At 43.3% G+C, this 26638-nt stretch overlaps 2 protein-coding genes across 5 annotated transcripts; both read right to left on the reverse strand.

The window, feature by feature from the left end:
• Window positions 1–3812: 3812 nt before the first annotated feature.
• On the reverse strand, window positions 3813–5943 carry gpr135 (G protein-coupled receptor 135). The gene is made up of 2 exons (XM_080201997.1): window positions 5901–5943; window positions 3813–5654 (listed from the first exon to the last, which is right to left on the reverse strand). Exon 2 carries the CDS (start codon window positions 5406–5408, stop codon window positions 4101–4103), a length of 1308 nt encoding a protein of 435 aa, XP_080058123.1. The 5' UTR covers window positions 5409–5654; window positions 5901–5943; the 3' UTR covers window positions 3813–4100.
• Window positions 5944–12567: 6624 nt separating this feature from the next.
• l3hypdh (trans-L-3-hydroxyproline dehydratase) lies at window positions 12568–26632 on the reverse strand. 4 transcript variants are annotated; one of them, XR_013888564.1, is made up of 6 exons: window positions 26120–26632; window positions 24572–24741; window positions 18654–18776; window positions 17852–17989; window positions 16145–16257; window positions 13184–13293 (listed from the first exon to the last, which is right to left on the reverse strand). XR_013888564.1 is itself a non-coding variant. In XM_080202797.1 (5 exons), the coding sequence occupies exons 1-5, from the start codon at window positions 26601–26603 to the stop codon at window positions 13168–13170; spliced, it is 1041 nt and encodes a 346-aa protein (XP_080058923.1). In that variant the 5' UTR covers window positions 26604–26632; the 3' UTR covers window positions 12568–13167. The 4 variants fall into 4 exon arrangements, 1 of the variants encoding a protein (XP_080058923.1); XR_013888566.1 differs by lacking the exon at window positions 13184–13293 and adding an exon at window positions 15207–15313; XR_013888565.1 differs by lacking the exon at window positions 13184–13293 and adding an exon at window positions 15210–15394.
• Between the last annotated feature and the right edge of the window lie 6 nt (window positions 26633–26638).

Consider the following 26638-nt stretch of genomic DNA (forward strand, 5'->3'; position numbering starts at 1 on the left):
TTCTCCTCCATGTTCCACGAAATGTTTTGTTAACATATTTCACGGAATATTTTTGTACATTTTTGTATAGGAACATCTCCCCTGATGACTCACTGACAATACTAAATATCTTTAAAATTAAACTTTAATAATAACAGGACAAAGAAGGTACGAGCATACACAAATAATTCCCATGGTTTGACACCATACAATACAGATGCAGCAAAATACATTTTGTATCTTTTCCTTAGAATATAAAGCAACATTAAAATACACAAAATACAAGATCATTTGTTTACAAAATATTTTTCACAAAGCAAATCTTGAAGGACACATTTATGTTAGGTTTAAAATGCTGCACAGGCAAGTGTTGGCTCCTTTAATTATCCTCATTTGGAAGGGCAATTGAGGAATAAAACACTGCAAAGCTTTAATACTTCAAACCAATAAATGTTAGGCCACATTTTCAAAATGTGGAACCAATAAACTCTGAGGTACTGGTTTTGTAAAGAAGCTTTTGCGTGTCCGCAGTATTTTGATTAGGATTGTTCGAAAATACAACACAAGCTTTGATAAAAAAACAGTGACATCACTGCTGGTGTGCCTGACGAGTTAGGCACCAGCATTCCCAATTAAATTTCAGCAGGTAAAGCTCAAATTACATGATTTTCAATTGATACATGTCCAACAGACCAATTTCTTTTAATAAACACAATTTCACCTGCTGCTTTAGCACTTTGGACACAGGTATTTTGACACATTTGTAAGTGTACTCTCTACAGTTGCTTATAAAGTTGTCAAAGTGCTGGCACATTTCAACACTTCGTGATATAGTGCTAACTGGCTCCTGCAGTACTTTTACCGGCTTGCTCAGTAATTTTCTTTCATATTTTCACCAACTTTGCTTGCTGTCCCTCAAAGTGTGGGCTTCATCATTCTGTAGGTGGGGTGATCACCCTCTGAAACCTCACCCAGGTGATTATTATTTATGTGAGTTTCGACAGTAAATCATAGGGTGGAGAAGAAGGAGGTAGGGTCTGCAGATCATCGTGACCGTGATCCTATCTTTGTCTAAGCTGCATGTGTAGCAGAATTCCAGGGATAGCAATGAAGAGATTCCTCCTCTCTCGCTTTCTAATCCACTGCTGCTGAGGCCAGGTTAGGTGAACCTACCGTTTCAGCCAAGATCAACACACAAGTAGGCTGAAGCATCAGTGCAGTACGAGAGGGAGAGCTGCACAGCCAGCAGTGCTGCCTTAAAGATCAATGTAAACTGAGCCCCTTCAGTGAATGTGAAGGATCCACTGGCATTCCTTTGAAGGAGGATTGTCCTTGATGTCCTGAACAACACTCAGCTAGCTAACATGAGATGACCAGTTGATTTGCTATGTTGTTGTTAGTCTGACCTTGCAGTTCACAAATGGGCTGATGCGTACAACAATGACTACGCTTCAAAATGATTTAATTGGGTTATGAAGTGCTGTCGAAGGTACTATATAAATGTGGCCTTTATTCTTTAATTGAGTAAACACTGAGAATCAAAGCTGGGACCTTATGCTCTGGATGCATCAATGACTCACACTGCCAAACAGACCAATGTTGCACTGGAATCTTAAAGATATATTGTATGGTCCTTTAAACTATCAGAGAGAACAAATTATGTAACAACTAAAAATAATGCAACATTCACAGAATTGGGGAAAAGGAATTTTCTGACTGTTATAAATGTTCCATTATCAGTTGGTATAAATTGCAATTTAGTTCACTCAGCACTTCAGAACATTAACAAGATGTTCTAAAATTAGGTCTCATTATTGTATTACATACGGTAGATTTGAAAGAGTTCTCATTGGTGTTTCAGATTATTTTGTTGGGAGCTGGAACTTTTACTCTCTGGTTATTGAGGATTATATCATAGAACGTAGAACATTACAGCGCAGAACAGGCCCTTCGGCCCACGATGTTGCGCCGACCAGTTAAAAAGCAATGACCCTCTAACCTAAACCAAACCCTTTTCCGTCATTAAGGAGGAAATTGCGAGGCATCTTGAAGGGAATTGCTTGATAGGGCAGACGCAACACGGTTTCATTAAAGGGAAGTCGTGTCTGACAAATTTACTGGAGTTCTATGAGGATGTGTCTAGGGCAGTGGATAGAGGAGAGCCGGTGGATGTGGTCTTTCTGGATTTTCAGAAGGCGTTTGACAAGGTACCTCACAAGAGGTTATTGCAGAAGGTCAGGGGACATGGAGTTGGGGGTAGGGTGTTAGCGTGGATAGAGGATTGGTTGTCAAATAGGAGGCAGAGAGTGGGGGTCAATGGGTGCTATTCGGATTGGCGGTTGGTGACTAGTGGGGTGCCCCAGGGGTCGGTGCTGGGGCCTCAGCTATTTACCATTTATATAGATGATCTGGAGGAGGGAACCGAGTGCAGGGTGTCGAAATTTGCTGATGACACCAAGATTGGGGGAAAGGCAAATTGTGCGGAGGGTGTGGAGAGTCTGCAGAAGGATCTAGATAGGCTGGGCGAATGGGCCAGGAAATGGCAAATGGAATTTAATGTTGGCAAGTGTGAGGTGGTCCACTTTGGTAGGAAGAATGGTAGGAAGGACTATTACTTACGTGGCGAAAAACTGCAGCAGGCAACGGTGCAGAGGGACCTCGGGGTCCTTGTGCATGAGTCGCAAAAACCCAGCTTGCAGGTGCAGCAGGTGGTCAGGAAGGCGAATGGGATGCTGGCCTTCATAGCGAGGGGGATTGAATATAAAAGTAGGGAGGTCTTGCTGCAGCTGTATAGGGCATTGGTGAGGCCGCAGCTGGAGTACTGTGTGCAGTTTTGGGCGCCGCACCTGCACAAGGATATTTTGGCCCTGGAGGGAGTGCAGAGGAGGTTTACTAGGCTGATACCGGAGTTGAGGGGATTGAGCTATGAGGAGAGGCTGAATAAACTAGGCTTGTACTCGTTAGAGTTTAGAAGAATGAGGGGAGATCTCATTGAGACGTATAAGATGATGAATGGGATGGATAGGATAGAGGTGGAGAGACTCTTCCCGCTCAAAAAAGACAGTAGGACTAGGGGGCACAGCCTCAAGATAAAGGGGAGGCGGTTTAGAACGGAGTTGAGGAGGAACTTCTTCACTCAAAGGGTGGTGAATCTCTGGAATTCTCTGCCCGTTGAAGTGGTGGAGGCTGCCTCGCTAAATATTTTTAAGAAGCAGGTTGATGGGTTCTTGATAAGAGAGGGGATTAAGGGTTATGGGGAGAGGGCGGGAAAGTGGAACTGAGCCACGACAGATCAGCCATGATCTTATTGAATGGCGGGGCAGGCTCGAAGGGCTAGATGGCCTACTCCTGCTCCTATTTCTTATGTTCTTATCCACGGATCTCTTAAACACCCCCAAACTAGGCACATTTACAACTGCAGCAGGCAGGGCATTCCAATCCCTCACCACCCTCTGGGTAAAGAACCTACCTCTGACATCTGTCCTATAACTACCACCCCTTAATTTAAAGCTATACCCCCTCGTGCTAGCTTTCTCCATCCGAGGAAAAAGGCTATCACTGTCCACCCTATCTAAACCTCTAATCATCTTATATGTTTCAATAAGGTCCCCTCTTAGCCGCCTTCTTTCTAACGAAAACAACCTCAAATCCCTCAGTCTCTCCTCATAGGACCTCCCCTCCATACCAGGCAACATCCTGGTAAACCTCCTTTGCACCCTCTCCAAAGCCTCCACATCCTTCCTATAACGTGGGGACCAGAACTGCACACAATACTCCAAGTGCGGCCGCACCAGAGTTTTGTACAGTTGCAACATGACGCTGCGGCTCCTAAATTCAATCCTCCTACCAATAAACGCCAAGACACCGTATGCCTTCCTAACAGCCCTATCTACTTGATTCCCAACTTTCAGGGATCTATGTACACATACACCTAGACCCCTCTGTTCATCCACACTATTCAGAGTCCTATCACCTCAAGTCTAAATTGCAGTTTATTCAAATATAATCTACAACGTATCGTAAACAGGTTTGCATCAAAAACTGTTTGGTACAAATTCCTATGCTTTCAAAAAAGCTTGTGAAGTTAAACCTCTCCATTGTGAATAATCTGCACTGACAGGTTAAAGGCTGGTATCTGCAGTCTGTGATTTGGGAACAATGAGCTCAGACACTGTATCGGGTTGTCCGTCTCTGCAGAAGAGCACGGCTGGGTTTTTACAGGCCCACATTGCAACGTCTCCGTTTGCCGGGCTGGAGGAAGACATCCTGCTGCCGGAACCCTGCCGGTTGACATATCGATCCCTTAACCTGTCCACCCTGCTCCTGGCCTCATGGCTCTGGTTGGACAAGTAGGCTGCTATGTTTCTAGTCCTGTAGCCATCTTCCCTATTCCTGCCCAAGAGCATGGAGATGTTGGGGTTTCTAGTGGCGTAGATGAGCGGATTGAGGGCTCCATTGGCCCAAGCCAGCCAGATGGCGACAGTGTCCATGATGGGGGTGAAGTGAAAGTTGCCAGTGGCTGTGATGATGCCCATTACGCAATAGGGGCCCCAGCAGCAGATGATGAAGACAATCATGATCAGAACTGTTGTGGCCGTCCTCATCTCACTATAGAAGCGCAGTAGATGGGCGTAGGTGGTGACTGGACGCACCCGAATCTCTGACAGCCTCACTGTCTTGCAGATGTTGTAGTGGCAGAAGCACATCAAAGAGAAAGGCAGAAGGTAGCAGATAACAATCAGGGTGATGCTGTAACTTGTGCCCATGCGGGAGCTGCCCGAGTGGAAGATGTACATGCAGTGGTAGAACCCCTTCTTGTGGACTATCAGTGGACGCTGGACTTGTGTGATGAGGTACCAGGGGAAAGAGAACAGGACTGCCGTCAGCCAGACAGCAACCAACAGCTGGGTGGCCCTACGCCTGCCAATCTTCTCCTGGGGCTGCCTGACGATTGCATAATAACGATCGAAGGAGATGAGGGTCATGGTGAGGGTGGAGATAATCCCAAAGCAAGAGTTGAAGAAGCCATTGGCGATGCAGAACCGGTCGCCAAAGATCCAAACCCCCTCCTGGGTGAAGAGCATGATGAAGGAGAAGGGCACACACAGCAGGGCGGTGAGAAGGTCAGACAGAGACAGGGACATGATAAAGGCATTGGTCACTGTCCTGAGCTGCCGGTGCTTGATGATCATCATGATGACAGCCGAATTGCCCAGACAGGACAGCAGGAAAATGAGCAGGAGGATGAGAGCTTTGGAAGCCATGGCCATGCCATAGAGCAGGGAGTTTGTGTGAGGCTGCCCACTGGCTCGGTCCTGCTGAGCTGCCCCGGTTTGGTTGCTGATCACACTGGGCGAGGTGACTGGTGTGTCCGAGCTGTTGATTTCCGTGAGGTTGTATAACAGTGGAATCTTGGTAGAAAGATCCATTAGGCTGCACGACACATCCACAAAGTGGAGGATTCATCACTTGCCCCTTCCTAACAGCGATACACAACCGGCGATGGAAATTGCAGCAGGTGAATGCGAGTTACAGGCCCTGGTGCCTGGTTCTGGCTCAGGCTGCAGAGGCTCCAGGGGGGAAGCCCTCTCACCAGCATCCCCATCACTTGCACAATTTATATGCATGATTTGCCACGGGCTACGTCGGTATCTCTTCAAACAGCAGCTGCAACCCTGTGGCATCAGAAAGAACATTTGATTAGGCGTGACATTCAGAACAGCACTGGCGTGGGCTCATTTCCCAGTCTAGATCCTGGCAGCTGCCCCTCAGAGTGGAAGATGAGGACAAACTACCACTGACAAAAGAAAAATCTGCCAAGCAAACAGCCCAGGATGAAGCATCAATGAAACAAGCCCCTGCTTTAGAGCAGAATGCACATTAATGAATGAACGAATGGAGCATGCTATAAGTGAACTTACATGAGTAGCAGGAGCTCCACCGATCTGCAGCCACTGGTCAGAGGTAGAGAAAACAAAAGACCAGTCACATGACTTGAGGATCACATGATCATGGTCATGACGTAAACGTCGCCCACCTACAGCGGAACTGCACCAGGATGCAGCTGATGGGTTGCAATATTGTGTATTCTTCTTGTTGGCTGGATTGCAGTCTCAGGTTGCAGTCCGGGCACCGAAGATGTTTTAGCATTGAGCATTTAGTAATGGGGTGGATTGATGTGAGTTTTGTCAGTACCTCCAGTGCAGGAGGTGAGGCTGAAATAACAGGGGTTGGTAATGCGTCAACCAGCAAGCCTGGCACACCATCCACAGGCAAGTTCCTGGGGTTGCGGCGGGGAGAGGGAGGCGGGGGGAGCTCTGTTTTAAAGTAGACCCCGGGGAATAGCTACATTTGATAGTAAACGCACCCACTTAGTTTAAAAACAATCCAAATAGTTTTAACACCGAGACATAGCGGTTAAATATGGGAACATGTTCAGTGACAGCAGCAATATAAGCAGTGAAACACACCACTTGAAAAAGGTCGCTAACAATCTGAGATTCCTTCCCAGTCAATGTCCTTAGTCTTTCTGATGTGACAGCAGCCAACATACAGCTACTAGCCCATCTGTGCCACATTAATATCTGTTTAGGGTATAACTCTAACACTGCAGGAGGCAGCATTTCGGGGCTTTGACGGTGGAATTGCAAATGCCGGTTCAACAGCAAACTCGGAAGCAGCATTCTAGAAAATTAGCAAAGGGCAGGTTCCAGTTCGGAGCGGAAAATTAAGGGCATCGAAATTGTTGAGTATGTATAGGCAAAGGCAGGGAATTTAAAAACATGGAAAAATGATGGGGGCTTTTGAGGAGACACCGAGGAACGGGTAAATTCGATGGTCAATACATCCACTTAGTTAGGGACCAGTCCAAATAATTCCAACACAGAGATATCCCGGCTAACGGGAACGATCGAATGCGGATTGCTAAAACCATTGACAACTTTCCAGAGATTCAGAAATACATTTTATTGATGAAATTAAATGCTGAATTTCGGTTTTGGTTGCGATTATCAACGACTTTTGTTATTATCAAAGAGGAAGAGTGAAGTGTCAACACTTTTTCAACAATTATATTTACTAACGTCGAACATAAAAAAAGGGACAAATCATGTCGTCCTTTGAGCCTGCTCCAATTTATCTCAGTCCTAAATATATTCAAAGGTGGAGCAGTCTCAACCTTCTGAGGGAAAGAATTACAATAATTCACAACCCAGAGTGAAAAAATAAGCTTCTCTCAGTCCTAATGTCACATTTCCAGCTGACAAAGCACACACCACGTACAGGAACAATCTCGGGAGAAGAATTGTGAGCATTTTCAAAAGCAAATTGGAAAAGGAGCTGGCAGGAACAAAGGAGTTGGTGTAATTGGATTGCTTTTGCAAAGAGCTGGCATTGTCATGAGGGGCTGAAAGGCCTTTCTGTGTAGCGTATGATTTTATTACAATTCTGGAAATGTCGCTCAGATTCCCCATTCTGACATTTTCCACTGTCCTAACCAATACACTTTCCTTTTTTTGGCATGCGTGACCTTTTTAATTGTTGTTTTTGCGTATGTTGTAAATTCGAGTGACTGATTACAACCTCCGCCCCAGAACTTCGAGATAGTATTAGTCCTGATGCTGCTCTATATTTGTGAATGTCACGTTGCATTTTGCCAGAATGTGGGGAATACTGTTAATGTATTTAAATGCAGTGACTCAGGAATTGTCTCACTTTGTAGAGCGTGAGAGAAAACAATTTTCTAAATACAACACAACCCAGCAAGTGAATTTGCTCTTTTATAGCTTCAAAGCTAAGATCTGCTTTCATTAATGGGCTAAGAGCAGAACCCTTCAGTGAATTGTGTTGTTAGATTTGGATTTCTATCGTGATTGAACAGTAATTACTTTTAACAAAGGCCTGAAAGCTACAACTTTCCTGTACTCTTGCAACAGAGTAGGAAATCATGGCGTTTTCACTTAGCTCATCTCAGTAATTTGCTTACTAGTTTTTAGCTTTAAGTTCTCTGCCTGAAGAAAGGACCAACCCCACAGTGTCGTGACCTCCACCACAGAGGCAAGTCCCGAATCCACCCCAGATAGAACAGGGTTAGACTCATGGCTGGTAACACCAATGTTGTCCACACCAGCCATCATAACCATTGGCCCCTTCAAGAATGTAGTAGCACCACATGAAATTCCCCAGTACTGTGATGCTGTTGTCAAGCCAAAAAGATGTTCTGCCTGTCACATGGCCATATGTCCCAACAAAGTCAGATCATATCCTGTTAGCAGTTTGCAGTAGGCTATGCACTGACTGTACTCAGCCAACCCCTGTTTGTAAAACTCAGAGTATAGAAGTTTAATGTTAAATGTGATTCTTTAATTGGACAGCCCTTACTGATCAATCCTGAATTTGCTAAGATTGCTAACAATCCATTTAAAATTATCAGTCGAATACACAATGTGCTGCAGCTACAATACTTGCTCAAAGTTACATAAATGCATGTGCAAAGATCTGCTCTCCACAGCCAAAAGAAATATGTCCAACCATTGTACCTTTCATGAATTAAACAAACATGAGAAACAACCGTTCTATGGTACATTCTCCATGGCAACAACACAACCAAAATTAACTTGCCAGCCAATAAGCATCTATTTCTCCTGCAGTATAAATTACTGCTTCTTTTGAAATTTGACATTCTTACATCTATCCTGATGAGTGCAAGACAAAAAATTTTGACAACAGATCTTTTTTCAGCAATGGTTGAGTTTTGTACTACAAGCGACTATAAATAGTAATGTAGTATATTGGCATGGAACTAGTGTTTCTGTACTATACTAAATAATACAAATTTGCCTGATTTACTAAGACTCATCAATACCATTCAGCTAGCTATACTGAGAAACTTTTCTTTCAACATCTAGTAATTCCTACATTTTCTTCAATTTATTTTGAAAAAGTCCTTTTCAAGAGTTTTATCAGCAAAGTTTATATTGTGTTCTTTTTATTCATATGTGAGACATGAAACGTTACTGGCTGGCCAGCATTTATTGCCCATCTCTAGTTGTCCTTGTTCAGAGGGCAGTTGAGAGGCAACCACATTGCCGTGGTTCTAGAGTTACATGCGGGCCAGATTAGTTAAGGACAGCAGATTTCCTTCCCGAAAGGACATTAATGAAGCAGATGGGTATTTCCAATAATCAACAATGGTTTTCTGTAGATTAATTCCAGATTTTTAAAAATTGAATTCAAATTCCAGCTTCTGCCATGGCAGGATTCAAACCTGGGTCCCCAGAACATTAGCTGAGTTTCTGGATTAATAGTCTAGCGCTAATATCACTAGGTCATTGTCTCCTCTTTGTAATGCAGAATAGCTATTCTAACTAATTAAACTTTGTAAAGCTTGGAAAGTGTAGTTAGCAGCAAAGACAGTGTCAGTTAATAAATGTTCAGCTGAAAAAATACCAACTGAATTTTGAGTAATTTTCTTTCAGTTTTCTAAATGTAAACACTTGTTACCAATTATTTACAATGACATAACAATTAGTGTTTTTCATCATTCTAACCACCCCCTCTTTCCCGGAGGAGACTTGCATTTATATAGCACCTTTCATGACAGGGCATCAAAATGAAATATTTTTGAAGTGATTTCTAAGAGTAATTAAAGTCTCCTCAGTAAAATAGAAAGGGAGGTTACAGGTTGAAATTCTGCTGTGTATCAAATAAAGGGTTAAAAAAGGTGTATTAAGGATGACAATAAAGCCTGTAGTTCAAAGAGGTAGGGAAAGTGCAGGGTGGCAGGAGATAATGGGATGAAGTAGGTGAGCTAAATATGACTGATTGGCGATTTTCACAGAATTGCCATATTGCCCCACAATCATTCTCCAATTGCAGTTGTTTGTGGATCCATTCGCCATCTGCAGCCACCCTGTCCCACCCAAAGAAGTTAAAAGGGATGAGAAGCAGAGTTGTACGAATTGAAGTAAAAAAAAATCAAGATACATCAACTTTTTCATATTGATTTATCATGTATGTTCAACATTAGGTCTAAAATATAATAGTTACATTGTAACCTTCTTCATCTCTTTATGACACATTACCTGTGTTAATATAGTGGCCTCAGGATGCAGTGTGTATCTAGCTGCAGATTAAAAATCTGCAAATTTAATCACATTGGGATGAGTTTCCTTTACTAAACAGATTCAGGGGCTGAATGATCTACTCTGAGATCCAAATCATCTCAGGTAATTCAACCTTTCCAATTTTTGCTTGTCCTTTACCTTGACAGTCACCCTTTGGTAACTCATCAAGTGACCATTTTCCAGTGAGGCAGCAGACTTTTGAATGGTGGAAGACATCACGGCTGAAGCTCATTCCATCTTCATTCAATATTTGATGTGCTTCCTGTATGAATTGGTGTGTGGTCATAAGGAACAACAGCTTACATTGAGATAGCACCTTTAGCTCTGTCAATGTCCCAAACCACTTTGGAGGACAACATTTGACACCTAGCTGAATGAGGAGATATTTAAGACAGGTGACCAAAAGTCTGATGGGAATAATCAGTTTTAAGGATAATCTTTAAGGATGAAAGGTGGAGGGGGAGAAAAGGGGTTATGAAGGAAATTTCAGAGTTTGGAGCCCAGGCAGCTGAAAATATGGCAACAAATGATTAATGGTGAAATGATTAACATTAGGCATGTTATTAAATATTTAATCAAGGCTATTGTGAAGAACTGAGATTAAGTAGATCATTGGAATCCTAGAATCTTCTTCCGTCTACACAGTTCTGAGTTGGAAATCTCACGTGATGATATTTGAACATTATAAAAAAAGTATCAGAATTTCAAATTAGGTAAATTTTCTACATTCAACTTGCTTTGGTATGGATACCCCTTGGATTCTAAAGCTAATTGCTTCCTTTGTTTATGAATATTCTTAAATCCAGTAGCTAGGTTCTGATAAGGCTCTATTATCCAACAAGGAAACTATGCAGGTTAACATTCAGCAACTTTACTCAATCAGCCGTTCATTAAAAGCCTTTGGATAACATCCCACCTGCTTTTGAACATTCTGAATTATATTTTCCTATTTGTCACAGAGGTTAATTCTCAAGAAGAAGCCGGATCTTAAAATGTTAGAATCCGACATCAAGGAGGAAATAGCGGGGCATCTTGAGGGGAATTGTTTGATAGAGCAGCCGCAGCACGGTTTCGTTAAGGGGAAGTCATGTCTGACAAATTTATTGGAGATCTATGAGGATGTGTCTAGGGTGGTGGATAGAGGAGAGCCGGTGGATGTGGTCTTTCTTGATTTTCAGAAGGCGTTTGACAAGATACCTCACAAGAGGTTATTGCAGAAGGTAAGGGGGCATGGAGTTGGGGGTAGGATGTTAGCGTGGATAGAGGATTGGCTGTCTAATAGGAGGCAGAGAGTGGGGGTCAATGGGTGCTATTCGGTTTGGCAGTTGGTGACTAGTGGAGTGCCCCAGGGGTCAGTGCTGGGGCCTCAGCTATTTACCATTTATATAGATGATCTGGAGGAGGGAACCGAGTGTATGGTGTCGAAATTTGCTGATGACACCAAGGTTGCGCGGGGGGTGTGGAGAGTCTGTAGAAGGATCTAGATAGGCTGGGCGAATGGGCCAGGAACTGGCAAATGGAATTTAATGTTGGCAAGTGCGAGGTGGTCCACTTTGGTAGGAATAATGGTAGGAAGGACTATTACTTACGTGGCGAAAAACTGCAGCAGGCAACGGTGCAGAGGGACCTCAGGGTCCTTGTGCATGAGTCGCAAAAACCCAGGCTGCAGTTGCAGCAGGTGGTCAGGAAGGCGAATGGGATGCTGGCCTTCATAGCGAGGGGGATTGAATATAAAAGTAGGGAGGTCTTGCTGCAGCTGTATAGGGCACTGGTGAGGCCGCAGCTGGAGTACTGTGTGCAGTTTTGGTCACCGCACTTACGCAAGGATATTTTGGCCTTGGAGGGAGTGCAGAGGAGGTTTACTAGGCTGATGCCGGAGTTGAGGGGGTTCAGCTATGAGGAGAGGCTGAATAAACTAGGCTTGTACTCGTTAGAGTTTAGAAGAATGAGGGGAGATCTCATTGAGACATATAAGATGATGAATGGGATGGATAGGATAGAGGTGGAGAGACTCTTCCCGCTCAGAAAGGACAGTAGGACTAGGGGGCATAGCCTCAAGATAAGGGGGGGGGGGGTGCAGTTTAGAACGGAGTTGAGGAGGAACTTCTTCACTCAAAGGGTGGTGAATCTCCGGAATTCTCTGCCCGTTGAAGTGGTGGAGGCTGCCTCGCTAAATATTTTTAAGACGCGGGTTGATGGGTTTTTGATAAGCGAGGGGATTAAGGGTTATGGGGAGAGGGCAGGAATGTGGAACTGAGCCACGACAGATCAGCCATGATCTTATTGAATGGCGGAGCAGGCTTGAAGGGCTAGATGGCCTACTCCTGCTCCTATTTCTTATGTTAACATCCCAGATTTGAAGCAACTGGCATGGCTTAGCTATCCTGCTTATGTTTTTGTACAACTTCACATAAAATGACCATGTCACATACCAAATCTAAATACATATTAAGTTAGAGCTTTATTGGTTACCAGTAACAGATACTCAAGATACAGAATTATGCAAATTAAGCTATTATTTGAAAAATCACCTGCATTTAGTATAAATTTCAAGTTGTAGCTCTTATAATTACTTACCCTAGCAGCAAAATTTAGTTGAAATCTTTTATTATGTATAAAAATATCACTTTTGAAATGGCAGTGCTGATATTTGGAAATAATGACTTCACAGGTTCTGGGTTTTAATACATATTCTAAGCCTCAGATTAATAACTTCAAAAGCAGCAAGTGTAGTGTGATTCAATGGCAGCTGAAATATGCTGAAGACAATCGTAATTGCCTTACAATTAACACTGCATAGAATTTCACTGCATAATGCAGTAATAACTAAGGAAAATGATGAAGATCAAAATATCAGTTTACATTTAAACATTTCTAGTGTAAAACAGATTTTAAAAAAGCATTATTTAGTTCTAAATTCATAGTAAATATTTTAACTCATGATTTACCTGTTATCAACTTAATGATACAACAATAATTCATAATGCCCTTAAGGTATTAAGATTTATATAAAGAATGCACGTTTAGGACAATAACATTATTGACTGGAATTTCTTTTACTGATTTATTTGAGAAGAAACCCATCTTTCAGGTCATCATCATCTTCCACGTAAAATCTTCCTGTTCCAGTGTAATGTGCTTGCCCTGACACTTCCACTATAACAGCTTTGAAATCACCACATGTTGTTTCCTAGAGGGAAAAATACATTTTTAGCAATCTTCTCACAATATTTCTCATGGTAAGATAATAATACAATTATAGCAGGGCATGAGTCACCAACGTTTGTGCTATCCAAAAATTTTATATCACTGGACTCTAACTCTAATGTCAAAAATGACCAGCTTTTACAGATGTATTTTTGATAGTTACTCATCCCATATTAATTCAAATAGTAATCTTTCTAAACCTAATGCTCTGGTTACAATTCTTCAACAATGCTGAGATTCTGCAGGACAAGTCACTGAAACAGGGAGATCTTGCATCCATCCTACTCAATATCTGATCATAACCCATGTTATTGCTGTAATCTGGACTGGATATTGTCTCTTTCACTCATGCATGTAAGTGTGCTTCTCCAATCTTTTGGAATGCACACTATTTCACCAGTAAAGGAAGTCAGCAGAATGCACGTTCACTATTTGTTTATATTGCATTCATTAATAGGACAACAGGAAACATTTGTAACAATTCTCATCACCTTACAATTTGGTTACTTTTCTTAAATGAACATTTGTGAGCATTTCTGATCAGCTACTGGTCTGATCTCCACCTGGACCTAATCAACCCCTCAACCAGGAATCTGTCTTGTGCTAAACTGTAAATAAACTGGAATTGTTGTCCCTGGAAAGATGGAGGCTGAGGAGTGACCTGATGGAAGTTTATAAAATTATAGAGGCATGGATACAGTGAACAGTTGGGAGTTAAGGGGGGAAGGTTCAGTGGAAATGTGTGCGGGGAGGTTTTTATTTTAAACAGAGGGTCTGAAATGCACTGCCAAGTGAGGTGGTTGATGCAGTTATGTTAGCCACATTTAAAACTTATCTTGACAAACATATGAACATGCGGGGAATAGAGGGATAAGCAGGGTTGATTTAAATAGGTAAACGTGATCGGTGCAGGCTTGAAGGGCCTGTTCCTGTGCTGTACTATTCTTTGTATTCTACATTCCTCTTTTTTTTTCCTTTATCTCTGACCATAACTGGGGAGCTATTCTTCATGTTAAGTCCACAATAAAACACAACACTTCAAAAAAAAATCATCTGACCTCCCTCTTAAAGACATGATTTCTGATACACAGATGTGCTCAGGTGAATAGGGTGATCCCAACAATAATAGGTGTAGAAACATAGAACATAGCAACAGGAGTAGGACATTTGGCCCTTTCAGCCTGCTCCTTCATTCAATATGACCATGGCTGATCTTCTATCTCAACACCACACTCTTCCCATACATCTTGATACCTTTAGAGTGGGATTTCACAGCCACGCTCGCCCAATCACTATGTTGACGGCTGCCCTAAATACAAAGGCCAGATCCTCTGAGCATCAGCAATGATTGCTGCATTGCCGCTTTGATTAAAAATTTCCTCGCCTTCAGAGGACAATTGAGAGTTAACCACGTTGCTGTAGCTCTGGATTCACATATAGCCCAGACCAGGATGGCAGATTTCCTTCTCTAAAGGACATTAGTGAACCAGATGGTTTTTCCAACAATCGACAATGGTTTTGTGGTCATCAACATACTCTTATTTCCAGATTTGTTTTATGGAATTCAAATTCCACTATCTGCCATGGCAGAATTTGAACCTGAGTCCCCAGAACATTAGCAGGTCATTACTAAAATCATTAGGCCACCGCCTCCTCCTGAAATGAGATGGCTGGTGAGTGAGGTGGGTAATTGGGATGGCAATCAGGTTAGCTTGAGGGGTATAGTCGCGTTGGATGTTCAACGGGGGGTGGGGGGGGGGTGGGTAGGGCTAGTCGAGGGAAGCCGATGCAGGTGATTGGGAGGTCTTGGAGGGGGCAGGGGGGTCAGTTGTGTAGTTACCTGCGGAGGGTCAGAATTGCCATTGGAAGTTGAAACTTCCTGAGTAGTTTCCATGTAGCTCCGCACATCATAACTTGCACAGAATCCCAAGCATATCTTCAGTCGTGTGGTCTCCACAATCCAGAGACCAGAGGATTTGGCCCAACATTTAATTCAGTGCCTTCTATTGGGAACGTGAAAAGGGAAAAGAACAGTAAGACTCTTCAATCGAGCAGACTGAAGAATCCTTTCTGAGACACACGGCCTAAAGCAAAAAGTATAAATTAGGTTTATATTGTGTGCAGAAAGTAAAATAAAGATTGAGAAAGATGAAATTGGCAGACAAGGTAGGAGACTCAAGAAAAAAATCTAAAATAAATTGTTTTACAAAATCTCCAATAGTGACGAAGTTCTGAAGGACTGAGACACCATACAAGTAAAATTTTCAGGGGCAGGAAAGTTGCTTGGCAGTAATTATCACTTATCACACCATGTAAAAAAATTACTTAGTCCTAACTGCAACAGCCCTAATCTTTTCAGGTATGTTTAGTGAGTAATTGGTGGTAAGTACCCCCCTCTTCATGCCATTGAATGTATTTCAAAGCTGAAGCTATATTTGAGGTTCTGTTACAGCATAGCTTGTACATCTTCACAGTAATGCAGACACAGCTTCTGGATTTCACATTTAACTATACATGTTTGCACTCTGAAAGTTGCTGTCTCTTTACTCTGTAACAGTACTAGACAAGTTATGACAGTCATAGAGGTTTACAGCATGGAAACAGGCCCTCCGGTCCAACTTGTCTATGCCGCCCTCTCTTTTTTAAAACCCCTAAGCTAATCCCAATTGCCCGCATTTGGCTCATAGCCCTCTATACCCATCCTACTTATTTTACTTATTACCCCAGGGATAAACATTTAGAGTCTTTAAAGAAAGACAAAACATTTATTTAATGCATTGGTGAATTATTAACATTTGCACATTTAACTGTAGCTATTCTAAATTTGTGCATACCTGAAAGATTTGTAATTTTGCCTCTTTCCAATTGCGTTGTGCATGTAGGGTTAAGTGAGCCATTATCACTATCATATTTTTCTTCCAATATCAAGTCCAAGCACAACCAAGCACTGAAGAACCAAAGGAATATGATAAGATTTATTCAACGAAACGCTATATTAAGAAGCCAAAGCACATGGAGGAACTCGCCTCTTGTACTTTTTTAGTCTTAACCTGAACAACTAGTAGCGCACAAAACCTTAACTAACAAAAAGTTTGAGTTAAGCAGCATTTCAAGGTAGTTTGAAGGCAAGCAGAGGTTTATTGTTATCACTGAACTTGAGTGACTGGATAGTAGCTTGTCTTTGGTTTTTGCCATATTTATTATTGTCATATTGCCGATGTGTATCACAGAATTATGGTACAGAAGGAAACCATTTGGTCCAATGTGTTTGCATTAGTTCCCCAAACAAGCATCATGACTTAGTGCCCTCCTCATTCTTTTATTTGAGTAATCATCCAATGCCCTCTTGAAATCTTCGATTGAACCTGCCTCCATCACGCTTCCAGGCAGTGCATTCCAAACCCCAACCACTTGCTGTGTGAAAATGTATTTTCTCACATCACATTTGCCTCTCGTGGATCACCAACTCTGTTCTATAAAAGTAGGTGATAGCTGCTTTGATAAAGAATGGAAATATTTCAAAATGCTAATCAGCAGCTGGCTTTCCCAAGGTGCTGGGATTGTGCAAATTGTCTGATTCACACATTGTCACTTGGGTGTTTTCTAATAGCCTCTTGCACTGCCAGTATGTTTATTCTGTTAAAATTACCATTTGCTAGTATTTAAGAGACACTTTTAGGAATTAGTTGTTGAGCACTTGCAAACATTCTACATTCCATATAGGTATTTTGTCCAATTTCTCAATTTAACTTATGTACAAATGACTTTGCTACCTTATCCTAATTTTGCAGGCAGAAACCTAAGAGTGGAACACACTTAATTAACTAGAAAAAAAATTGTAGTCTTGGTCCAGATGCAATTCTGGGCACTATATTTCAATTTTTTGATTTAAGACAGATAGAGCGAGCAGAGTCCATGTCACTCAATGTAATTCTCAACTTGGTGAAAGCGGAACTCAGTGTAGATGACTAGAGGCTGGTCATGTTTAAATGGTCAGTTAAAACACAACTGAGGGGATTGTTGAATTGGGTCCCTAGTGACATTACAAAAAATAACACAATGGAAAATCTTTATCAAGATTGCAGAGTGCTTGGTTGAAGCTGCACAAGACTGAGTGTTGCACTGTTGCAAATTGCATTGTATTTGCCATCTTAATAAATTCGATAATTTTGTGGAAGATTTTTCTTTAATTTCATAATGAAGAGAAAAACTTCCTTTATTTATTGTTGAAAGATTTGGAATCATCGACTAAGTCTTGTTTAAAATAATTGTAACAATTAAGATTGATTGGAAGAAAATCTTACATGAGCAATTAAAAAATGAAATTTCTAATAGGCATTAATTTCTAAAGCTTAAGTTAGTTCCTACAATTTTGGGTGAATACTGGATAGTGACGGTATAGTTTTTTGATATAGAAGATGCGGACTACTAGCTCCTGACATTTAATACAAAATATAAATGCTGCTAACTGTTAAGGTTTGTGTTAAAAAGTGCTGTTGTATTAGATTTCAAAAAGCAACAATAACTTATATGTCAATCACCTCTACAGCTTTTGCTGTGAAGAGCGAGCTTGTTGGACCACTCTGAAATGTCCTGGTCTGATTCAGCAGAATTAATCCTTTGTGATACTGCAGTGCAATACGAGCTGTCACACCCGAGCCACAGGGACTTCTGTCAACCTATTCAGAATAAGTAAAACACAAAAAAAATGTGCAAAATGTCTTTTTTAATACATGAATTATATTTGAACTTTTTATTTTCAAATGTTTTCCTCAAATGCATAATAAATAATAGGCATGGACCGAATATTTTGACCGTAGGTATTAAAATGTTGATAAAGAGCTTGCAAAAGTGCAAGTTCTGATTACTGTTCAGATGATAGTCAGCTTTGTTTTAACCCCTAGTGTTTGAAGTAGAGCTGCTCCAGTGCACAGGGAAATTTCTCCTATAGTGGATTTTGTGGAGCTGCCCTTAATGAGGCAGAAACCAACCAATAGTAGGAAAACAAGATATTTTCAAAATCATCAAATTTCAACTGAGTTCATTAATTTATTTTGTATTTTAAACAGGAATACTTTGAATATGTCTGAGGTGATATTTTCTTTCCTATTTATTGCACAAAAATGCGATATTTGCTAAATAAATTATTATTAACTAATATCTCCTAAAACAAGTCTGACTGGGAATCTCAGTTGAGAAAGTAAATAGATTATTTTGTGCCACTTCATAAATTGGCTGTGATGAAATCACTAAAGATTGCATAATGTTTACACTTCAAGGCCTGCTCAAATGTGTATAGTAAGTTCATTGTAATGAAGTTTGTTAATCAGTTACTTTACCCACCTGAGCATCTGCAAAAACACAGATATTTGCTGTTGGCTCTTCAGAAAACACATCTTTTCCATCAGTTAATATAGTGCCATAGAGGAAGGCGAGGTCTTCACTGTCAGGGTGGTGGAGTTTAACCTGTAAAAACAAAAATTACTGAGCAGCGTTTGATATTTATTGCATTAATAGCAATAGTTGTTTTTGGTAGATACCAAAAAAGTCTGTTTTAATAGTTGTTATATTGAAGTGCTCCTCAGAATCTCAAAATGTGTACTAGGTGAACTAGATCTATGAAAGTAGTTAAATTAGAATTCAACAAAGAAAAAAATCAACCTGATGGTCGGTTTTTTTAAAATTACATACTCTTCAGAGGTCAAAATTGAGTGAGAGTGAATTCTGGGCGACCCATTTTGTGGGTAATGCCTCTTAGTGAAATAGGTTTGAGCTGTCATCGAGAGATACCAATCTGGTCAGTTGCCCACAGTAAAATTCTCATGCCCACACTGGCTCATTAGATCAAAAGTAAATTAAAGTATATATGTCCTCTGTATTATTTTTAGCAACGAAGAAAACCACAGAAGGTAGGTAATCAATCTTTTAAGAATTCTTCTCACGTCCCTGGAGCCTGAGATGGAAAAACTTGACTCCAAAGGGAGGGAGAGATCATAAGAACATAAGAAATAGGAGCAGGAGTAGGCCATCTAGCCCTTCGAGCCTGCCCCGCCATTCAGTAAGATCATGGCTGATCTGTCGTGGCTCAGTTCCACATTCCCGCCCTCTCCCCATAACCCTTAATCCCCTCGCTTATCAAAAACCCATCAACCCGCGTCTTAAAAATATTTAGCGAGGCAGCCTCCACCACTTCAACGGGCAGAGAATTCCAGAGATTCGCCACCCTTTGAGTGAAGAAGTTCCTCCTCAACTCTGTTCTAAACCGCCTCCCCTTTATCTTGGGGCTGTGCCCCCAAGTCCTACTGTCCTTTCTGAGCGGGAAGAGTCTCTCCACCTCTATCCTATCCATCCCATTCATCATCTTAATGTCTCAATGAGATCTCCCCTCATTCTTCTAAACTCTAACGAGTACAAGCCTAGTTTATTCAGCCTCTCCTCATAGCTCAACCCCCTCAACTCCGGTATCAGCCTAGTAAACCTCCTCTGCACTCCCTCCAAGGCCAAAATATCTTTGCACAGGTGCGGGGACCAAAGCTGCACACAGTACTCCAGCTGCGGCCTCACCAATGCCCTATACAGCTGCAGCAAGACCTCCCTACTTTTATATTCAATGCCCCTCGCTATGAAGGCCAGCATCCCATTAGCCTTCCTGACCACCTGCTGCACCTGCAGGCTGGGTTTTTGCGACTCATGCACAAGGACCCCGAGGTCCCTCTGCACCGTCGCCTGCTGCAGTTTTTCGCCACGTAAGTAATAGTCCTTCCTACCATTATTCCTACCAAAGTGGACCACCTCGCACTTGCCAACATTAAATTCCATTTGCCAGTTCCTGGCCCATTTGCCCAGCCTATCTAGATCCTTCTGCAGACTCTCCACACCCTCCGCGCAATTTGCCGTTCCACCAATCTTGGTGTCATCAGCAAATTTCAACACCATACACTCGGTTCCCTCCTCCAGATCATCTATATAAATGGTAAATAGCTGAGGCCCGAGCACCGACCCCCGGGGCACTCCACTAGTCACCAACCGCCAATCCGAATAGCACCCATTAACCCCCACTCTCTGCCTCCTATTTGACAACCAATCCTCGATCCACGCTAACACCCTACCCCCAACTCCATGCCCCCTTACCTTCTGCAATAACCTCTTGTGAGGTACCTTGTCAAACGCCTTCTGTAAATCAAGAAAGACCACATCCACCGGCTCTCCTCTATCCACCGCCCTAGACACATCCTCATAGAACTCCAATAAATTTGTCAGACACGACTTCCCCTTAACGAAACTGTGCTGCGTCTGCTCTATCAAGCAATTCCCTTCAAGACGCCTCGCTATTTCCTCCTTGATGACGGATTCTAACATTTTACCTACAACAGACGTTAAACTAACCGGCCTATAATTCCCTGCCATCCTTCTTAAACAACGGCGTAACATTAGCCGTTTTCCAATCTTCCGGCACTTCCCCGGAATCCAGTGACGTTTGGAAAATAACCACCAAGGCATCTACTATCACCTCCACCATTTCTTTCAGAACCCTCGGATGCATTCCATCCGGTCCTGGGGACTTGTCCACAATCAGTCCCTCCAGTCTGTCGAGCACCGCCTCTCTAGTAACAATAATGTCATTGAGACCCTCCAGTCCTACCACCTTTCCATCGCTAACACCCGGCAAATTATTCACGTCCTCCTCCGTGAAGACCGAAACAAAAAAGTTACTCAAGACCTCAGCCATTTTCCCATCCCCTACCACTAAGTCCCCCCTCTCATCCTCTAAGGGTCCAACGTTCACCCTAGCCAGCCTCTTCCTTTTTATATATTTATAAAAACTCTTGCTATCCTTTTTTATATTAAGCGCTAGCCCAGCTTCATAGATTCTCCTACCCTTCTTTATCAACTTCTTTGTCAATCTTTGCTGACATTTAAACCTCTCCCAATCCTCTTCTCGCCCACTACTCTTAGCTACTCTAAACGCCTCCGCTTTTAATTTAACACTCTTCTTCACCTCCTTCGTTAGCCACGGCTTATTACCTCTCCTCCTACGGTCCTTTTTAACCATCGGAATAAATTTCTGCTGAGCACCAAGAAAGATCTCCTTAAAGATCCTCCACTGCTCCTCAGCAGACCTACCTTCCAACGCGCTCCCCCAGTCAACATTCGCCAATTCTTCTCTCATCCTACCGTACTCCCCTCTGTTCAAACAAAGGAAGCGTGTCCGGGAACCCCCTTTCTCCTCCTCCATCTGCACCAGAAACTCCACCATACAATGATCACTCTCCCCAAGAGGATCCTTCACCACAAGGTCCCTAATTCTACCCGCCTCATTACATAATACCAGATCCAAGATAGCTCGCTCCCTTGTCGGCTCCAACACACACTGTTCAAGGAAACTATCCTGGCAGCATTCCAAGAACTCCTCCTCGAGCCCACTGCGTCCAACATGGGTCGACCAATCAATATGTAGATTGAAATCCCCCATAATTCTCGCCGTTCCATTCCTGCACGCCGCACTTATTTGCGTGTTAACAGCCTGCCCCACCTCCAGATCATTATCCGGGGGCCTATAGATGACACCCACCAGCGTCTTCCTCCCTTTGCTGTTCCTAATCTCCACCCACAACGATTCTACTTTCTGCTCTTTGGTTCCTATATCATCCCTTGCTACCACCCTGATGTTATCCTTAATCAGCAGAGCTATGCCCCCCCCCTTTTTCCTCCCGCCTATCCTTCCTAAACACTTGATACCCCTGGACATTCAGCTCCCAGTCCCTGTCACCTTGCAGCCACGTCTCTGTATTAGCCACCAGATCATATCCATTTGTGCTGATCTGCGCCACCAGCTCATCCACTTTATTCCGAACGCTTCGTGCATTCGGATAAAGTGCCTTCATCCCAGCCTTCACCTGGACCCTATTTGCCAGAACGCCACCAACCATACTCACGCCCCCTACTCCCTTTATTATTGGGACATCCTCGGCCTCTTCCCTTACCTGTACGCTCTCCTTTACTTTAGACCCCGTAATGTCACCTACCCTCGCACCCTCCTCCCCCCCCCAATTAGTTTAAAGCCCTGTCTACAGTCCTATTTACACGATTCGCCAGGACTCTGGTCCCAGCACGGTTCAGACCAACCCCATCCCGCCCGAACAGGTCCCACCTACCCCAATACTGATGCCAATGCCCCATAAATTCAAACCCATTCCTCCCACACCAATCTCTGAGCCACCAATTCACTTCCTTAATCTTATCAACCTTACGCCCGTCTGCACTCGGTTCAGGCAGTAGCCCAGAGATAACCACCTTGTCAGTTCTACTTTTTAATTCCATTCCCAGCTTTTCATACTCCCTCCCCAGATCCTCAGTTTGCATTTTGCCTACGTCGTTGGCACCCACATGTACGACAACGACCGGATTCTCACCCTCCATACTCCAGGTTCCTCTGCAGCCCAGATGTGACATCCCGGACCCGAGCACCAGGCAGACAACACACCCTTCTGTGCACTTTGTCATTGTGACAAAGGACAGTGTCAATACCCTTAACCCCACTACCTCCAATTACTACTACGTTCCTTTTCACCTTCTCTTTGCCTATGTCTTGCGTCTGCATCACTGTACTGTGTGCAGTTTGCTCACCAACCTCACCTCCCTTGTTCTCGTCCAGACTGGAAGCAAGAACCTCAAACCTGTTATGCAGATTGAGAGGCTGAGGCATCCGCTCCCCACCCTCCTTCCTCCGCTCCCCACCCTCCATCCTCCTCTCAGCAGCCCCCTCTTGTTCCTGACCCTTAGAGTTAGCCAGTCTAGGGGGGGTGGATGTCACTTGCACCCCATTGACAATGGCACCCTCTCTCCCCCTGATGAGCCTCAGTGTCTGTAGCTCAGAGGCCAGCTCATCTACCTTGAGCTGGAGCTCCTCCAGCAACCTGCACTTACTGCAGACATGGTCACTGGGAAGGACCCTGGGGTCCACCAGCTCCCACATCATACAGAAACAACACATCACATGCCCCTCCATTATTCACTGTAGTAATATTGAAAATTTCAACACAAACTTACCTGGCCCTTTTTCTCCCCAGCCCTAGTAGCTCACTCTGCTTCCCTCTCACTCCGCTGCCCACTCTACACCAGGCCTCCTTTTAAACCTGGCGCTGTTTTAAAGCCTGCTCCCCCACAACTCCCTGCTATCCACTCCCTTAGAATTCTTAAAGCGGTAGATACAAAAAGCCCGCAAAAATGCTTTTAAATGATTTAAACAGTTCTACAAGGTAAGTTCTTACTACAAAAGTGCTCATCATTCCCATCAGAACTCACTGGCCAAAGATATAAACCCTACCCCTGGTAGAAATGTCAGCCTCTTGGGCTGTTTTACAGTGATAATTACATGAGTGTGGGGCTTCTGCCTCTCAGGGAGAGAAAAATCCACCCTTGAGAACATCCAATCTGATTGGATGTCACTGAGTTGTTCCACTGGGGCAGATGCTTGTATTCACTGCTGCTCAACAAAGTCCCCAGGAAGATCTGTCATAGAGGCTGGATTAAGCCAAGTCTTAATGTCTTGGGCAGGGAGAAATTGAATAACAATAATGAGGATGGGGAGGGAAGGTTGGGAGGTCAGGTTAGGTTTTGGAGACCAGGTGGAAGACACAAGGGGGGCTAGCCTCGGTGGGGGGGGTTCGAACTGATGCACTAGCATTGATGTGCTTGAAGAAAATTTAAAGTGAATATTGTTTTTATATCTGGTAGTAACTGAGGAAACTGAAAAATTCAACCCTGATGCAAAGAGTTACAAACTCCAGAATGTATAAGTAATCATTCTTAATGCTTTATGGGACTCTCAGGAAAATATTTTAGTCATAAAATAATGGATCAAGCTCCATAAGCCTGCTAAGCAAGTTATGCCAACAGTTTGAGTTCCTGCATTGTTCCTGGATACAAAAGGTGTGTAAAGTTGTGAGATCTTTATGTTGAGTTCCCACAAGTGCATGGTCTGGGGAAGTTGAACACAGAATAGCATGTTGGATTTTTGCCCAAATTTTCATTAAAAGCACAATTCCTGACTGTCAATTAGGTTTGAAAATTATAATTAAATAAAAATGTTTTCAGGAACTCATTCTCAGTTTTGAGGCAGGAGGAATCCATTCTCAATGAAAAAGACACATGGCTATAATTCCAGCTTCTGAAAAAATGAAGTGCAAAACTAATTTGCAATCAGATTGTGAGAAGAAAGTACTGATGAAATCAGAACAATATTTGGCTTCTCTACATACCTGAGCTGCCACAGCATTAGTTACAGTTACTGCTGCATCTATAAGACTGCGGATCCTGGAGGAACGAACATCCAAACCAAAATGATCTGCGCTCACAAATGCATAAAAAGCACCTCCATATGAAATGTCCACTATAATCTTCCCATGTCCTGGTATATCAACAGCAACATCTGCAAGACAGATGAATAAACTGGTACTGAATATTGCATGTACATATATGCATAATGGCTCTTACCTAATGCAAAGATTCTCTTAGTGAGTCTATTGCCTATATGTTCAAGAGACTGGTGTAACACTAAGAGAAATAACATAAATGACCATTTCCAATGCCTGAAATATTTTACTTTATTAAAGGCACTGAAGGAATAGTTATAAGGGTTTGTGCTCATGATACAAATTCTTGACATTTGTGCACATTTTAAAATGCTGTACAAATGCTTAAGTAGCTACATTTTGGAGGGTAGAACTGTATCAAGAGAAGGAACAGCTATTATGTGGAATGAGATGCCAACATATTAGTGGCAATGTAATTGATAACATCAGAAATAGGTAAGGTAATTGGTCCTAAAATGAACTCATCACAGAAAAGGTCAGTAATCCCACCATGACAATCAAACAAGCCAGAAGAAAATGGCTCTTGTCCTCAGCCCTGGCACCATGAAGCGCAAGAGATAAAGTTGTGGTCGCAAGCACCATGTGAGTGGACATAGACTTTAGTCAAGTGATAGAAAATGTTGGAAACACTAAGCAGAACTGGCAGTAACAGTGAATAAGTAAAAACAGTTAATGTTTCAGGTCGATGATTGTTCTGATTTTGATGAAAGGTCACTGACCTGAAACATTGTCCAGAAAGTCTTGCCCACACATGCCCCAAGACTGGAAAATCCCACCCGAGGTCAATGGACCTGTGGTTCATGTCCTGCCCACTATGATTCCTGTGGTGGGCGGGACAGGAAAATTCCACCCGTTAACTCAGTTTTCTTCTCTATAGATACAGCTAATGTTTCTCCAATATTTTGTTTTAGTTTTAGTATTGTCAGATGTATTGAAATACATGTACTGGAATACAGTGCTCATTTCAGATTGCCAGCATCTGTAATATTTGGTCCATATCTACACAATTTTGGAATGGGAGCAGGGCAGGATGGCCTAGTGATATTATCGAGGGTAGCACAGTGGTTAGCGCTGCTGCCTCATAGCACCAGGGGCCCAATTCTGGCCTTGGGTCACTGTCTGTATTGAGTTTGCATATTCCCTTCATGTCTGCGTCGGTTTCCTCCGGATGCTCCAGTTTCCTCGCATGCTCCAAAGATTAGGTGGACTGGCCATGTTACATTGCCCCATAGTACCAGGGGAATTCACAGGGTAAACACATGGGGTTATGGGGATAAGGCCTGAGTGGGATTGTTGCAGTCTCGATGGGCCGAATTGCCTCCTTCTGCACTGTAGGATTTTATGATTCTGTGAATTTGATTCACCCCAAGACATTTAAAAGGCGCTGACTGCAGGCTGTTACGGTGCAGAGGCCGTGCCCAGCTGGCCTCTCACCTGTGGCGAAGACAAATGCGGGGACACTCAGGAAGCGGGCGCGGCCGCTCTTGCCCTTGTCGTACTGCACGAAAGTCCGGACCAGGCCGCAGGGACAGTGGATGTTGACCTGGCTTTCGGGGGAGCTGGGCTGGGCGACCAGCCCGTAATCCAGGGCGAAGCGACCGAGCGCCAGGACGGCGTGGCCGCACATGGTGCTGTAGCCCTGGTTGTGCATGAAGAGGACCCCGAGGTGAGCGTCCGGCCGCTCCGAGTCCACGAGCAGCGCCCCGTACATGTCCGAGTGGCCGCGGGGCTCCAGCAGCAGCCTCCGGCGCAGGCCGTCCAGCCGCTCCCGCACGTAGCGACGCTTGCTCAGGATGTCGTCCCCCAGCACCGGGGGGAAGCCGCCGGTGACGATCCGCAGCGGCTCCCCGCCCGTGTGCATGTCCAGCACCGACAACGGGGGGCCCAGACCCGGCGGTGCCCTCAACAGCAGCTCCATCCTGGCTCTTAGTGACCTACCGACCCAGTCCCGGG

Source organism: Carcharhinus amblyrhynchos, chromosome 14 (assembly GCF_965287045.1).
Source record: "Carcharhinus amblyrhynchos chromosome 14, sCarAmb.v2.hapA, whole genome shotgun sequence".
In the NCBI taxonomy this organism is placed as follows: Eukaryota; Metazoa; Chordata; class Chondrichthyes; order Carcharhiniformes; family Carcharhinidae; genus Carcharhinus; species Carcharhinus amblyrhynchos.